The following is a 16,037-nucleotide window of genomic DNA, read 5'->3' on the forward strand; positions in this document are numbered from 1 at the left end:
TGAAAAAACACGTTGGGTCTTATTTTCAGGGTAGGTCTTATTTTTGGGGAAACACGGTATGTAACTTTTTCGTCAAGGATTTTCAGGATGAAGAATTAGTCTGTCTAGGTGCTTGTAGAGGGACTATGCAACCTTTACACTGATAGTGATTCTGACTTTTGGTTGGGTGACTTGTTTCATGGATGTCTTCCAGCAAGTGACCACAGACTGTAAATAAGTTCTGCTTTTTTCAGGCAACACCCATCAGAGTCAGTGCCCAGCCAGAGTCTTTGGAGAATATATAAAGCATTGAATAGTCCTCCAACTTTACCATTCGTACACCAGCAGCCGTGAATAAATCTGGGTGAGTAGCAACGATAACTGTCAGCATTTTTAATGGTGTCCAGAAATATTCTGTTTTCAAGCTAATACATCTAAACATACCATGTATAGTACTGTCTTGCTGGATCAAAAATTACTATATTTTAATTTATGACGTTTTATGTTGGAATATGCCCTTGGAATATGCCCTTGTACCTAAAGCAAAAGACTCATCTCTTTTCAGTCTTTTCTGAAAAGATGAATATTCAGGGATCTTGTAAAGGCAGGCCGAGTAGGAGATAGCTAGATTGATTTAGGTAGGGAGTTCCAGAGGATGGAAGAGGCTCTGGAGAATTCCTGCAGGCAAGCATGGGAGGAGATGAAGAGGGGGCTAGAAAGCAGCTCTTGGGAAGAGTGAAGATGATGGTTTGGGTGATATGAGGAAAGCCTGGTGATTTAGCTTGGGGCATGTCTTTGTATGGTGTTAATATTTCGAATTTTATTAAGTGGTAAAGAAGAAGCCACTGGAAGGATTGGCAGAGAGTGGTGGGCAGACAACAAAAGGTTGCTAAGGTGGATAAGTCTGTGGATAAGTCTGTCAATGTTATTTATAATAGAGTAAAAAAGAGATACCTTGTGTAGAGTTAAGCCAACTAGGAGTGGGTTATAATAGTTAAGGTTACGATATAACAAAGAAGCAAATTAGTAGCCTGGTGGTGTCATTGGTTAAAAGTAGGGTTGTCCCAATACCACACATACCGATACTTTTTTTCAAGTACTCGCCAGTACCGATTACCGATACTTTTTATTTAATCTCATGTGACAGTGGCACGTGTGGCACTATTTTTATTTATTTATTTTACAATTTTTTTTTCTTTTCTTTTTTACAATTTATTTATTTATTTTACAATGCTTTCTTTTTTTTTAAGGGGGGGGGGGGGGTGGACAGTGTCAGTGTGTGTGTGTGTGTGTGTGTGTGTGTGTGTGTGTGTGTGTGTGTGTGTGTTTTTTTTTTTTTATTATTTTTTTTTTTTATATTATTTATTGCAATTATTTTTTATTTATTTTTTATCAGCCCTGTTGGGGGGCTATGGCGAGCTATCAGGGGTCTTAACAGACCTCTGATATCTCCCCTTTGAGACAGAGAAAGGGACTATGGACACAGATTCCTCAGTCCCTTTCTCAGCAGCCTCCACTGCACTGAAAATGAATGGAAAGAAGACAGCAGCTCCTCTCCATTCATTAACTGAGACATCGTAATCACAGGAGGTTACGATGTTTCATTTATGTGAATGGACAGAGTCAGTGATCACTGACTCTGTCCATTCAGGTAACTAAGGAGCTGGATTTGCCGGCTCCTACCTCCGCTCTCCATCCTGAGGTATTGAGGGGGACGGCAGCGCGCAGGGGGAGAAGAGAGGGGGACAGATGCACGGTGGGTGAAGAAGAGAGGGGGACAGATGCGCGGAGGGGGACGCGGAGAAGAGAGGGGGACAGATGCATGGAGCAGGACCACGGAGAAGAGAGGGGGACAGATGCACGGTGGGGGAAGAAGAGAGGGGGACAAATGCACAGAGGGGGAAGAAGAGAGTGGGGACAGATGCGTGGAGGGGGACACGGAGAAGAGAGGGGGACAGATGCATGGAGGGGGACCACGGAGAAGAGAGGGGGACATATGCATGGAGGGGGGACCACGGAGAAGAGAGGGGGACACGGAGAACAGAGGGGGACAGATGCATGGAGGGGGACCACGGAGAACAGAGGGGGACAGATGCATGGAGGGGGACCACGGAGAACAGAGGGGGACAGATGCATGGAGGGGGACCACGGAGAAGAGAGGGGCACAGATGCGCGGAGGGGGACAGATGCATGGAGAAGGACATGGAGAAGAGAGGGGCACAGATGCGCGGAGGGGGACAGATGCATGGAGAAGGACATGGAGAAGAGAGGGGCACAGATGCGCGGAGGGGGACAGATGCATGGAGAAGGACATGGAGAAGAGAGGGGCACAGATGCGCGGAGGGGGACAGATGCATGGAGAAGGACATGGAGAAGAGAGGGGGACAGATGCATGGAGGGGGACACTGCTTAAAACAGATTGCCTAATTATATGACCATCCTCTGGTATTAAGTAAACATATTGTAGAAAACCTCTCATATCAAAATCACATTTATTACGACATCAGTACAGTAAAACCTTGGTTTGAGAGCGTTTTGTAAGACGAGCAAAATGTTTTAATTCATTTTGTCTTGTTATACAAGCGATGTCTTAAACAAGTAGCGTCATGTCACAACTGAGTAAAAAAAAAAAAAAAAGACTCTAAGTGTAGCAATATGGTAACATTTAATGAAGATACAACATTTAGCAACTTATTGCTACACTTAGAGGCGCCTCTCTTCTCTTTTATACCCTGTAAAAAAAATGCTTTGATATACAAGTGCTGTGGATTACAAGCATGTTTCTGAAACGAATTATGCTCGCAAACCAAGGTTTAACTGTACCTTAATCACTTAAACATTTCAGCCCTGATTTGGTGTTTACAAGTTAAAAAATTTGCTAGAAAATTACTTAGAACCCCCAAACATTATATATATATATTTTAACACCCTAGAAAATAAAATGGCGGTCAAGGCAAAACTTTTTTTCACACCGTATTTGTGCACCAGTCTTACAAGCGCACTTTTTTGGGGAATTTTTTTTATTTTTTGAATAGAAAAATTAGACAACAGTAAAGTCAGCCCATTTTTTTTTTTTTTATTGTGAAAGATAATGTCACGCCCAGCAAATTGACACCCAACATGTCACGCTTCAAAGTTGCGCCCACTCGTGGAATGGCGACAAACTTTTACCCTTAAAAATCTCCATAGGCGACGTTTAAAAAATTCTACAGGTTGCATGTTTTGAGTTACAGAGGAGGTCTAGGGCTAGAATCATTGCTCTCGCTTTAACGATCGCAGTGATACCTCACTTGTGTGGTTTGAACACCGTTTTCATATGCGGATGCTGCTCACGTATGCGTTTGCTTCTGCACGCAAGCTTGTTGGGACGGGGCGCTTTAAAAAAAAATAGTTTTTTTCTTATTTTACTTTTATTTTTTTTATTTTTACACAGTTTTAAAATTGGGTCACTTTTATTCCTATTACAAGAAATGTAAACAACCCTTATAATAGAAAAAAGCATGACAGGTCCTCTTAAATATGAGATCTGGGGTCAGAAAGACCTCAGTCCTCATATTTAGACTTAAATGCAATAAAAATTTAAAAAATTTAAATGTTGTCATTTGAAAAATGGCCCTTTAAGAGCAATGGGCGGAAATGGAGACGGGTGGGGGCCATCTTTCCCCTCACTTGTCTCCATACCCAGCCACGGACAGGACCCGATTGCCTCTGCCGCTACCGACGGCTACGGTAAGCGTCGGAGGGCCGGGAGAGTGGCAGAGGGGGTCTCTCCCGCCGCCGATAACAGTGATCTTGCGGCGAATCCCCTGCAGAGACTACCATTATCGGAAACCGGACCGCCGGCTAAAGACTAGGATATCTGGGTTATGCTGCTGCCATAATAGAGATATTCCTGCTTCAAAGTGCTGATGTATATAGTCGTGCGGCGGTCCCAAAGTTGAACTAGGAAAGTTTCCCTGGAGTATTGCTATAGACAGAAAAGTTGGTATAAACTTGCAAAATCCCCTAATGTTAAATCAATATTTCTTTATCGTTACATCACGGGACACAGAGCGGCATTCATTACTATATGGGTTATATGGAGTACCTTCAGGTGATGGACACTGGCAATCTCAAACAGGAAATGCCCCTCCCTATATAACCCCCTCCCATAGGAGGAGTACCTCAGTTTTTAAGCCAGTGTCTTAGGTGTTGGTCATGGTTTAGCTTGCCTCCGCATCCTTGGGATTAGGTGAGCTAACCGATTCTGTCCAAAGGCCTCGGCGCTAAAGTGGTCAGTAACCGGACCCCAAACCCTTGGGGTATAGCCCATAATGCTTTTCTTTTTAGAGAGCTGGACCCTGGGCCCAGAACTTAGAAACCTTTGGGTGCCTAATGTTTTCTGTTGCCAGAGTGCTATATGGGCCCAGGACAGTGGATCCTTCATAGGAACCCAGGGCCTGAAGGTCTAGACATCCCCACGGAGATGGGGGAAGATTGGGCCTCTTGCTTTGCAAAGTCCTGCGGCATGGAGCAGGTAAGTGAGGGGAAAACTTGCGGAACTTGGTTCTTAGCAGGTTTTTTCTGGGGGGTCACAGGGGACATGCCTAAAGTTATGCGCTGCATCTGGCAAACTAGTCACATATCTTAATGATAGGATGGCTCTATGTGTATTTTTTCCCCATAAGAAGTGACCTCCCTTGTAGTGTTGGAAAAGCATTTGAGTAGGGCCTGTGTAATATAAAGTGTATGTGTGTGTCAGAGAGCTATGCTTACCTGCAAGCCTCCAGGCGATGCTCCATCAGTCTTCCTCCTCAGAGCCTGCAAAGCAGGCAAAACGCTGACCTCCTCGTGGTTCCAGCTGGAGCAGAGAGGCTCCCTTCCCCCCAACCCCCCCCCCTACCGGCGGGCGCCCGCGCGCGCGTTCACGTGTTATAGGCGCAATTCGCGCCGTTTAGCTGAGGGGGGAAGGGCGGGTCAGTGGTTTAAGGAAGGGGTGGCCCTTTCTTTTTCGTTCCAAACAGCTCATTTGATACATTGGAACTGGGGAGGAAAGACCAGAGCGGCAGCACGGGGCGCCGAGGACACACAGTGGCCAAAAAGAATATTGCAGTCTTCAGAAGACTGTTTTCAAGCCTAGAAATAGGCTGTTTCTTTCCATCTCATAGTTTTTCTTGCAATACTACTCAGGGGGACAGAATGCTTTTTCTTTCCTGGATTTGAAACAAAAACAAAAAAAAAAAAGAGTCATCTAGGGGAGAGGAAGCATTTTTTATCCCCCAAACAGGTGTTTGGGCAATTAACTTTTATAGTTCCAAGTACCAATAAGTAGCAGGTGTACCTCGGTATTGTACCATGGCATCCGGGTCAGAGGGTACAAGAGGTGGGGATTCCCCCAGAGAGTCTGAGGTCTCGGACAAAGCTATGCCGCTGCTTTCCCCACAGGGAGCCTTGGGGCCATCGGGATCTGGGGCTGGAGCTGGTGCGGGTCAGTCCAACCCTAAGATGGTCACGGACGAGGTATTACTCACCTCTTTAAGAGAGATGGAGAAAAGAATGGGAAAAATGATAGCCACAGCTATGCGGGGCAGTAAACGGATTAGATCTCCGTCGCCCGAGCGTGGACCCTCAGAAGAGGAGGTCCTTTCCTCAGGGGAATTGGACGATCTCTTGGACAAGGACCAAGTAGGTTCAGGGATCGAAGATCCGGATACAGAGGAGTCTGGAGCAGTCTCCCAAGGGGAGGGCTGGTGGATTCAAGCCTTAACGGACTTGGTCCATAATGCATTCAACTTGCCTGTACCAGATCTCCAGGTATCGACGGTTTCAGCTTTGGGCTCACTGAGGGCGCCTCAAAGCAATGCAGTGTTTCCGATCCACCCTCTATTAGAGGGAGTTTTGTTCCAAGATTGGAACAAGCCAGATAAAATCTTCTTACCACCTAAAAGATTCTCTGCCCTATATCCTATGGAAGATAAATTTTCCAAGAAATGGGCTACTCCTGCAGTGGACGCAGCCATCTCATGTGTTAACAAGTCGTTAACATGCCCTGTAGAAAACATACAGGTATTCAAGGATCCAGTTGATAAACGCTTGGAAGCACTACTTAAGAACTCCTTCACTACTGCAGGGGCAGTAGTACAGCCAGCTGTGGCTGCGATTGGGGTTGCTCAAGCATTATCGGATCAAATTAAGCAGATGCTTAAACTTATTCCTGCCCAGCAGGCAGAAGAATTTTCGGATGTCCCTAGGGCCATATGTTTTACGGTAGACGCAATTAAGGATTCTATCCAGCAAGCATCACGTTTATCGTTATCCCTTATCCATATGAGAAGACTCTTATGGTTAAAGAGCTGGGAGGCCGAGCCCCCATGCAAGAAGCTCCTGGTAGGGTTTCCCTTCTATGGAGGACGACTCTTCGGAGAAGACCTAGATAAATACATTCAGACCATTTCAAACGGCAAAAGTACTCTCTTGCCAACTAAGAAGAAGTTTCAGGGGCCTGCGTTTAAACGACAGTACTCCCCTGGGCAGGGGCCCTCTAATGCCAAACAGTATCGACGGCCTCCTGCGAAAGCAAACTTCGGCTTCAACAGCAAGTCTCAAGGACAGGCTGCTAGAGGCAGAAAGCAGTGGTTTCGCAAACAAGCAAAACCAGCCCCCAAGCCAACCTTATGAAGGGGCGCCCCCACCCACGAAGGTGGGGGGAAGGCTGCGACTCTTTTCAGAGGTTTGGGAAGCCAGCATTCCCGACGAGTGGGTACGGTCTTCCGTGGCCACGGGCTACAAATTAGATTTCCTAAAGTTTCCTCCTCCTCATTTCCAGGAGTCGAGGATTCCAAACGATCCGGAGAAGGGAGCCGCATTAATGTCGGCATTAAATCATCTACTTTCCCAGGAAGTAATAGTAGAGGTACCAGTCCTGGAACAGGGGCTGGGTTTCTACTCCAACCTATTCATCATCCCAAAGTCCAATGGAGATGTCAGGCCAATTTTGGACCTAAAGATGGTAAATGCATACCTAAAAGTCCGCTCATTTCGGATGGAATCCGTGCGGTCAGCAGCTGCCACACTCCAAAAGGACGACTTCATGGCGTCCATAGACATAAAGGATGCCTACCTTCATGTTCCAATTTATCAGCCACATCAAAGATATCTACGCTTCAGTTCATAGCTAGACAGTTCTGTCACCAGTACCACGCCACCGGTTCAGTGTACTCGAGAGGGGTGAGCATCCTTATTAAGCGGGATACACAGTTTTCGCCTTTGGATGTTAAAACCGACCCGGAGGGCCGTTTTGTATTTATTTTGTGCTCCCTCTATGGGACTAAGTGTATATTAGCCGGTCTCTATATCCCCCCCCCGTACTCATCTAGCATACTTAAAGTGCTGGCTGATTATGTGGCCAAATATCCAGGGGTACCTGCAATGGTCCTGGGGGACTTTAACAATTACTTAGATTACACGAAGGATAAACTGGCCTCACGTCTTGCTGGGCTGGGGGGGGGGCCTACGGGCCCTACTCCCTTTGCCCGCCTTCTGATAGAAATGGGCCTTACTGACGTTTGGAGGGTGCGCAACCCGGAGGCAAAAGTATATTCATGCCAATCGGCATCGGTTGGAGGCTTGTCGAGAATTGATATGGTACTTGGTACTAACATGATGTTGCCCTTGGTCCTGTCCTCCCAATATCATCCCAGGCAAATTTCCGATCATTCCCCGATCACAGTAGACGTTAAATTAGGGGCTGTCAGGGGAAATTGTCTATGGAAACTTAATCCCTTTTGGCTGTCTCTCATACCGGACCCTGATCCAATCCCGGCATTGTTGAAGGAGTTTTTTATTCATAATATGGACTCTGCGGGACTGGGTACGGTGTGGGAGGCGGCCAAGGCATTTTTACGTGGCCAATTTATTAGGGTCATCTCCCAGATCAAAACTAAAACCAAAGAATGGGAAAAGTTCGTGTTAACTGAAGCCCAAAGGCTGGAAGCCGCCTATATAGAAAATCCTAATGATTCTACTAAGAGATCCTGGTTGGCTTCCCAGTCATTGTTAGAGCAGCTTTCCCTACAATTGGCAGAAAACAAACGGTTCTTTTTACAGCAATCACACTTTGAAGAAGGGGAGAATACAGGGCACATGCTGGCGATGCTGGCCAAGTCTCAGCAGCCCACCTCACATATATTGGCAATTCAGGACGCGAGAGGGAACACGTGTTACTCCACCCAATCTATCCTAGACACGTTTTCAAATTTTTTTCAGGATGTATATACGTCTAAGGTACAGCCTACCCAGGGGGAGCTTTCTTCCTTTCTGGATAGGTATCCCATTCCTACGTTGTCCCCATCCGACGCGGCGCTCTTGAACGCCCCGTTGACTGAGGATGAACTATTGGAAGCCTTGGCACATGCACAGAACGGCAAGGCACCGGGAGCGGATGGTCTGCCTGCTGAGGTTTTTAAGAGATATTCAGAACAGCTTCTACCAATGCTCCTGAAAGTCTATAACTGTGCCCTTGAAACTGGTGTGCTCCCCCCCTCTATGAGTGAGGCTATCATAGTAGTGATATTGAAACCTGGCAAGGATGCAATGTCACCGGATGCATATAGGCCGATTTCCTTATTAACGTTCGATATTAAATTACTTGCAAGGGTTCTCGCTAACAGGTTGTCCAAGTGCATCCAACAGGTGGTGCACAGGGATCAATCGGGATTCATCCCAACCAGGTCTACTGCCCAAAATCTGCGCAGACTGTTTCTTAATTTGCAGGTGCCAGTTGACAATCCCGGAGATCGGGCCATTTTCTCGCTGGACGCAGCTAAAGCGTTTGATAGCGTTGAGTGGCCCTATCTCTGGGAGGTCCTGGAGAGATTTGGAGTGGGTAGTACATTTATTAAGTGGGTTCAACTATTGTATAGCGCCCCAATGGCCAGGATGCGGGTAAATGGTGAGCTTTCCGAACCATTTCGACTTTTTCGAGGCACGCGGCAGGGGTGCCCTCTTTCACCCCTGTTGTTTGCCTTGGCCCTAGAACCACTGGCCATACATATTAGAGCCACACGAGACATAGTAGGCTTTTGCAGAGGACCCAGGCAGGACATAGTCTCCTTATATGCGGATGACACCCTAATATATCTTGGGGACATGGGAGCCTCCCTGAGCAAGGTGATGTCCCTGATTGCCGCCTTCGGGCAGTTGTCAGGGTTTAGTATAAATTGGAATAAGTCGGTGCTTCTACCGCTTGACCCCCTGACACATCGGTTACCCGAGTGTGCTAGAGATATACAATTAGTGGAGGAATTCAAATATCTAGGCATTCAGGTTACGGCTGACCCGAACCAATATCTCCAGCTTAATTTGGCCCCACTCTTACGAAAGTTTCGGGCAAAGTGCTCAGCCTGGCTTAAGTTACCTCTTTCAGTTACAGGAAGGACTAACTTGGTCAAGATGATTTGGGCCCCGCAGCTACTTTACATATTTCATAACGCCCCGATATGGATCCCCCATATGTGGTTTGCTCAAATAGATGCCCAATTCAGGAGTCTGATATGGGGCAACAAGGTGGCTCGTATCGGTCTCTCCTCTTTACAGCTGGCCAAGGATCGGGGTGGTATGGCGGTTCCTCACGCTAGATACTACTTTGTGGCCTCGCAGCTTCAGCACCTCGGGGGCTGGGGTGGCGAGGACGCAGAAGATCCTATCCGCTTGTTGGTGACGCCTTGTGGCTCGGAGCTGACTGCGCTTTCCCATCTAGAGGCAGGACTTACGCACATTTCGAGCTCGTTGCCCACTGTTAAGCTATTGAATTCGGTATGGAAGTACACCAGGACGTTGCTACGCATAACAGGTATATGTTCATTTACACCAATATGGAACAACAAATACTTGACTGAACTCTTTAAACTTAAGGACTTTCGGTCTTGGGAGTTGGCAGGCATACGTTACATTCCACAACTATATAGAGGAGCAATTTTTAAATCATTTACAGATCTTAGAGAGGAATTTGCACTAAATAGATCCCAATTCTATCGTTATCTACAACTGAGGCATGCGATACAAGCTGAAACTAGGCTTTCACAACTTAGACTTTCAACTCACCCCTTAATGGCAGAGGTATTTATGAACAAGGACAGGAAGGGTATGATCTCTAATGTGTATAAGATATTGCTTGACTGCACACATGACGCCTCCTCCCTACCGTGTAGGAGGGGTTGGGAGAGGGATTTAGGTCCAATAGACGGAGAAACTTGGGAGCTGTGCCTTACCTCAGCCCCACTGGTTTCTGTATCGGCGTCTCGCAGACTTTCTCACTTGTTTATGCTTCATAGGGTGTACAGGACCCCAGTACGCTTGCATAGGTGGGGGTGTCGGGACTCTCCCCTTTGTCCAAAATGTAGTGCACAAGAAGGGGATTTGCTACATATGCTGTGGAAATGTCCAAAATTGTTCCGTTATTGGAACTTTGTTGTTACCACCATTTCCCAGGCATATCAAGTGCCAATCCCGCAAGATCCGATTGTATGTTTGCTCGGGGCTCTGGAGATTCCATCGCTCTCGCCTAATGGCCACACTGCAATACTCCGCCTGCTATACATAGCTAGAACGGCGATTGCGAGGCTCTGGATATCTCCTAGAGTACCGACAAGCAAGCAATGGACGGATGATGTTAATAGATTGCTGATCAGGGAAAAAATTACCTACCAACATAGAAATGCGTCACGAAAATTTTACTCTATGTGGCAACCCTGGCTCAATGTGCCGGGACTAGGGCCCCCACAACTTATCATGGATAGATTGTTGGTGGGATAATCCCTTACCGCATTGAACCTATGAAAATCTATGGTAGTTTGGAGACCAATAAGATCTGGGTTTGTGCCCCCCCCCCCCTCCCTCATTCGTTTACCCCCTCCCCCGACATCCTCCCTTCTCCGGCCTTTACCTTCTGCAGTCAGGCCTCACTGTATATGTTTTAGGTGGAAGTGCTAATTGATCTTGGGTAAAATTTCGAGGGTAAAAAAAAGGGGAAAAAAAAAAAAAAAAAAAAAAAAAAAAAAATGGGGGGAGACAGACAAGTTGGTATTGGTATCACCCAGGTCGTGCTTAGTTCCGCCCCAGAAGGGCATTGTTCATATATGTTTCGTACTTCTATATATGCTGCTGTGAAAAAATCAATACAGGATGTTTAATTACAACTTTTGTCTGGCACGAGGGGCGGGTTATTTTGCTGGGTGGAACTCTCCGTGCATCTCTTTTGTGGGGAAATGTCTCTCTCCCTTCTGAGGAAATGTTAAAATGTTTATACTGGTATCCAGAAATATGTATAACAGTGTATTGTGTACTGTGTGATTTACATTGTCTATACCAATAAATATCTTTTGATTTAAAAAAAAAAAAAAGATATCTACGCTTCATGGTGGCTTCGCGTCATTTCCAATTCGTGGCGCTTCCCTTCGGGTTGGCTATGGCCCCCCGGGTGTTCACGAAGGTCCTAGCTCCAATCCTAGCCAAGCTAAGGATCCAAGGGGTCACGATCCTAGCATACCTGGACGACCTCCTAGTCATAGATAACTCGTCTCCCGGCTTGGAGCGAGCAGTGGCCCTCACGGTCCAATACCTCGAGAAGTTCGGCTGGGTCCTAAATCGAAAAAGTCCGCTTTCCTGCCCACAAGGCAGTTGGAATATCTCGGCATGAGATTAGACACAGAACAACAAAGAGTGTTTCTACCTCTGAGGAAGGTCAAAGCCATCAAGGAATTAATCCTACTGGTTCTAAGCAAGAAGGAACCGACTATTCGCCTATGTATGAGGTTACTAGGCAAGATGGTGGCCACATTCGAGGCGGTACCATACGCCCAGAGCCACACTCGCATCCTGCAGGCAGCCATCCTGTCAGCATGGAGCAGAAGGCCACAGGCCTTGGATATCCCGTTGCCGCTCTCATCAAGAGTCCGACAAAGTCTGTGTTGGTGGTTAGACCCTCAGAATCTACTGAAGGGGAAGTCTTTCAGCCCAGTGGCTTGGAAGATAGTGACCACAGACGCCAGCCTGACGGGCTGGGGAGCAATTTTGGATGGTTGCACTCACCAAGGTACTTGGGCAAAGCCAGAGAAGCAGTTGCCCATCAACATCTTGGAGCTCAGAGCTGCTCGACTAGCCCTCAGGGCTTGGACGTCAAAATTGCAGGGGTTCCCGGTGAGAATTCAATCAGACAATGCCACGGCCGTGGCATACATAAATCACCAAGGGGGAACCAGGAGTCAAGCCGCTCAGAGAGAGGTGAGCTTGATTCTCCTATGGGCAGAGGCTCATGTGCCCTGCATATCGGCAATATTCATTCCAGGAGTGGACAACTTTCAGGCGGACTTCTTAAGCCGCCAGACTCTATGGCCGGGGGAATGGTCTCTGCATCCACAAATCTTTCAAGCACTCTGCCAAAGATGGGGAGTGCCGGACGTGGATATCATGGCATCGAGACTCAACAAGAAGCTAGACAGGTTCATGTCCCGCTCAAGGGATCCGATGGCCTGCGGAACCGATGCGCTGGTTTGCCCTTGGCATCAGTTCAAACTTCTTTATGCGTTTCCCCCGCTCCAGTTACTACCCCGCCTGCTGCGCAGGATCAGGGTGGAGCACATACCAGTTATCCTGGTAGCTCCAGCATGGCCCAGAAGGGCATGGTACTCACTAATCTTAAGGATGGTAGTGGGAGACCCTTGGACTCTTCCTCTACGGCCAGACCTGCTATCGCAAGGTCCGATCCTCCACCCTGCCTTACGGCATCTAAATTTGACGGCCTGGAAGCTGAATCCCTGATTCTCAGGGGTAGAGGTCTGTCTCAGAAAGTAATCTCTACCCTAATCAGAGCCAGGAAACCGGTCTCTAGGGTGATTTATCACAGGGTCTGGAAGGCCTATGTAGGCTGGTGTGAGTCCAAGCTATGGCTTCCTCGCAAATTCACCATTGATAGAGTTTTACGTTTTCTCCAGCTAGGAGTGGATAAAGGATTGGCATTAAGCACAATCAAAGGACAGATTTCTGCTCTGTCAGTGTGGTTTCAGCGGCCGCTGGCCACCCACTCGCTGGTTAAGACCTTTCTTCAAGGGGTCTTACGTATTAAACCTCCAGTTAAATCCCTGCTTTGCCCGTGGGATTTAAACCTTGTTCTGTCAAGTTTACAGAAACAACCGTTTGAGCCGTTGGCTGAAATTCCTTTGGTTTTACTGACAAGGAAGTTAGTATTTTTGGTCGCCATAGTTTCCGCAAGAAGAGTATCGGAACTGGCGGCCTTATCCTGTAAGGAACCATATCTTATTTTTCATAAGGACAGGGTCGTTCTCCGCCCTCATCCTTCCTTCCTACCGAAGGTTATATCCAGTTTTCATTTGAACCAGGATTTGGTATTACCATCCTTCTTCCCTAAACCTACTTCCAGAAAGGAAGGGTTGCTGCATACCTTGGATATCGTCAGGGCCATGAAGGCCTATCTTAAAGCTACAAAGAAGATCCGGAAAACAGATGTGCTGTTCATATTACCGGATGGGCCCAAGAAGGGGCAGGCAGCTGCAAGGTCCACCATTTCTAGGTGGATTAAGCAATTAATCACTCAGGCCTACGGCTTGAAAGGGTTGCCTCCTCCAGTATCATTAAAGGCTCATTCTACCAGGGCCATGGGCGCCTCCTGGGCAGCACACCACCAGATCTCTATGGCTCAAGTTTGCAAGGCGGCAACCTGGTCTTCTGTCCACACGTTTACAAAATTCTACCAGTTGGACGTAAGAAGGAATTCTGATACAGCCTTTGGGCAGGCAGTGCTGCAGGCTGCAGTTTGAGACCCTCGGATTCCGGGGGCTCCTCTTTTTTGAGTTAAATTTAAAATTTAAGATTATTTTCTCAACTAAGTTGGATTTATTATGATTTGAGTATTTCTCTAAATTAAATCCTTTTGTCTTGGAGATGTTCTCCCTCCCCTCATTGTAAGCATTGCTTTGGGACATCCCATATAGTAATGAATGCCGCTCTGTGTCCCGTGATGTAACGATAAAGAAAAAGAGATTTTTAATACAGCTTACCTGTAAAATCTTTTTCTTGGAGTACATCACGGGACACAGAGCTCCCACCCCTCTTTTGAGGACCATTTTGGGAGGCATACTGCTTGCTACAAAACTGAGGTACTCCTCCTATGGGAGGGGGTTATATAGGGAGGGGCATTTCCTGTTTGAGATTGCCAGTGTCCATCACCTGAAGGTACTCCATATAACCCATATAGTAATGAATGCCGCTCTGTGTCCCGTGATGTACTCCAAGAAAAAGATTTTACAGGTAAGCTGTATTAAAAATCTCTTTTTTTTTTCTTAACAGGTCGGCATTGTAAGATAATGGGCTCCCCTATAACCAGTCTTGCATGCTTGCTCATTATTATAATCTCTGTTCATGGCGGTCCTGATCCCACCTTGGATGACCACTGGAAGCTATGGGTTCTGAATCACCAGAAAGTTTACATGAATGTGGTAATGTATAATGCCCACGAGGACCTTTATTTTGTGTTTGTTTTTATACCTTGTATTATACAATTTATTGCACAAGACCTTCTTTCCCTTGTTTCTAAAGCCTCTTTCTCATGGATTGATTACATACATGCCCTGCGCAGGGCCATGCCGCCAGTCCCATAGATGTCTTTTGGGACACCCTACTGCACAGACACAGATGGACATCCATGTGGGTACAAGGCCCCGAATGCACCCAGGGTGAGTTCGGGGGACACACGGATGTCATATTGGGACACATCGGCTTTGCCCATGCAGCCACGTGTCTCGGTAGACATCTATGGGGCTGTCAGCATAGGGATGAAGGCAATACCTTGACCATTGTATAACAGATGATCCATACTTCCCACATACCTTGCCAGTCCAACCCCAACTCTGTTCCCTTTACCATTATCCCATTAATGGAGACCACACCAGTCTGGAGTAAATATTGGCGTGTAGCAGCCTCTTTATTAAAAACTCAAATGAAATTAAACATAACTGTATAAAACATCTGTTAAACCACCACCGTCAGTCAAATAGTGGTGTTGGTCTTTGCAGGAAACCCCCCCCCCCCCAGAATTGCCATACGATCATAATCATGCACTGCGGTACCTTTAACTGAAATAGACCTGCAGTTGACATACTGGCTCGGAGACAAACAAACCACTGACCGCAGTGCACCATTTGACCAAATTCCAGCTAAACCAGTGTTAGCTGTAATACCATCAGCGGGACCCATACCACCGATGGGTCCCAAACTCTTCTTTATCTGAGGTTTCTTCCTTCACCCGCAAAGACCAACACCCGCCAACTGCCAGGACATCCAAGGATCCAACTGCTCTGTGAAAGAAAATGGTTAACGAGAGACAACCCAAATACCTACTATAACTAGGGTTGTCCCGAAACCGATACTAGTATGGGTACCAGTACCGATACCGAGCATTTGCCCGAGTACTTGTACTCGGGCAAATGCTTCACCTGATACCTGTAGAGTCAGCCTTCCTCCATGTGCCCTCCGTGCTGCGGTCTCCCTCCGTGCTGCGGTCTCCCTCCGTGCTGCGGTCTCTCTTCGTGTCCCCCTCCGTGCTGCTTTCCCCCTCCGTACTGGTGTCCCCCTCCGTACTGGTGTCCCCCTCCGTGCTGCTTTCCCCCTCCCTACTGGTGTCCCCCTCCATGCTCCTCCTCCACCCCTCGATCTGTCAGGATGGAGGACGGAGGTAGAAGCCGGTAAATCCAGCTCCTTACTGTTCGGAATGTACAGAGTCATAGATCACTGACTCTGTCCATTCACATAACTAAAACATTGTAAACTGTGTTTACAATGTTTCAGTTTATGAATGGAGAGGAGCCGCTGTCTTCTCTCCATTCATTTTCAGCGCAGCTGAGGCTGCTGAGAAAGGGACTGGGGAATCTGTGTCCATAGTCCTTCTCTGTCGCAAAGAGGAGATGTCAGAGGTCTGTTAAGACCCCTGATATCTCACCAAAGCCCCCCAACAGGGCTGATATATAAAAAAAAGAATAAAAAAATAAGAATATAAAAATGTATTGTAA

General features: G+C 47.0%; 1 protein-coding gene across 1 annotated transcript in view; it reads left to right on the forward strand.

Moving 5' to 3' along the window:
- The first annotated feature begins 262 nt into the window (after window positions 1-262).
- The window catches only part of LOC120920090 (cathepsin S-like), a 34,748-nt gene continuing 18,973 nt past the window's right edge, over window positions 263-16,037 (forward strand). The window contains exons 1-2 of the mRNA XM_040332004.1: window positions 263-343; window positions 14,320-14,468. Coding sequence (XP_040187938.1) covers window positions 14,337-14,468 — 132 coding nt within the window. The 5' untranslated portion in view covers window positions 263-343; window positions 14,320-14,336. The remainder of the gene's footprint in view (window positions 344-14,319; window positions 14,469-16,037) is intronic.

The sequence above is a fragment of the Rana temporaria genome, chromosome 13, assembly GCF_905171775.1.
Source record: "Rana temporaria chromosome 13, aRanTem1.1, whole genome shotgun sequence".
In the NCBI taxonomy this organism is placed as follows: Eukaryota; Metazoa; Chordata; class Amphibia; order Anura; family Ranidae; genus Rana; species Rana temporaria.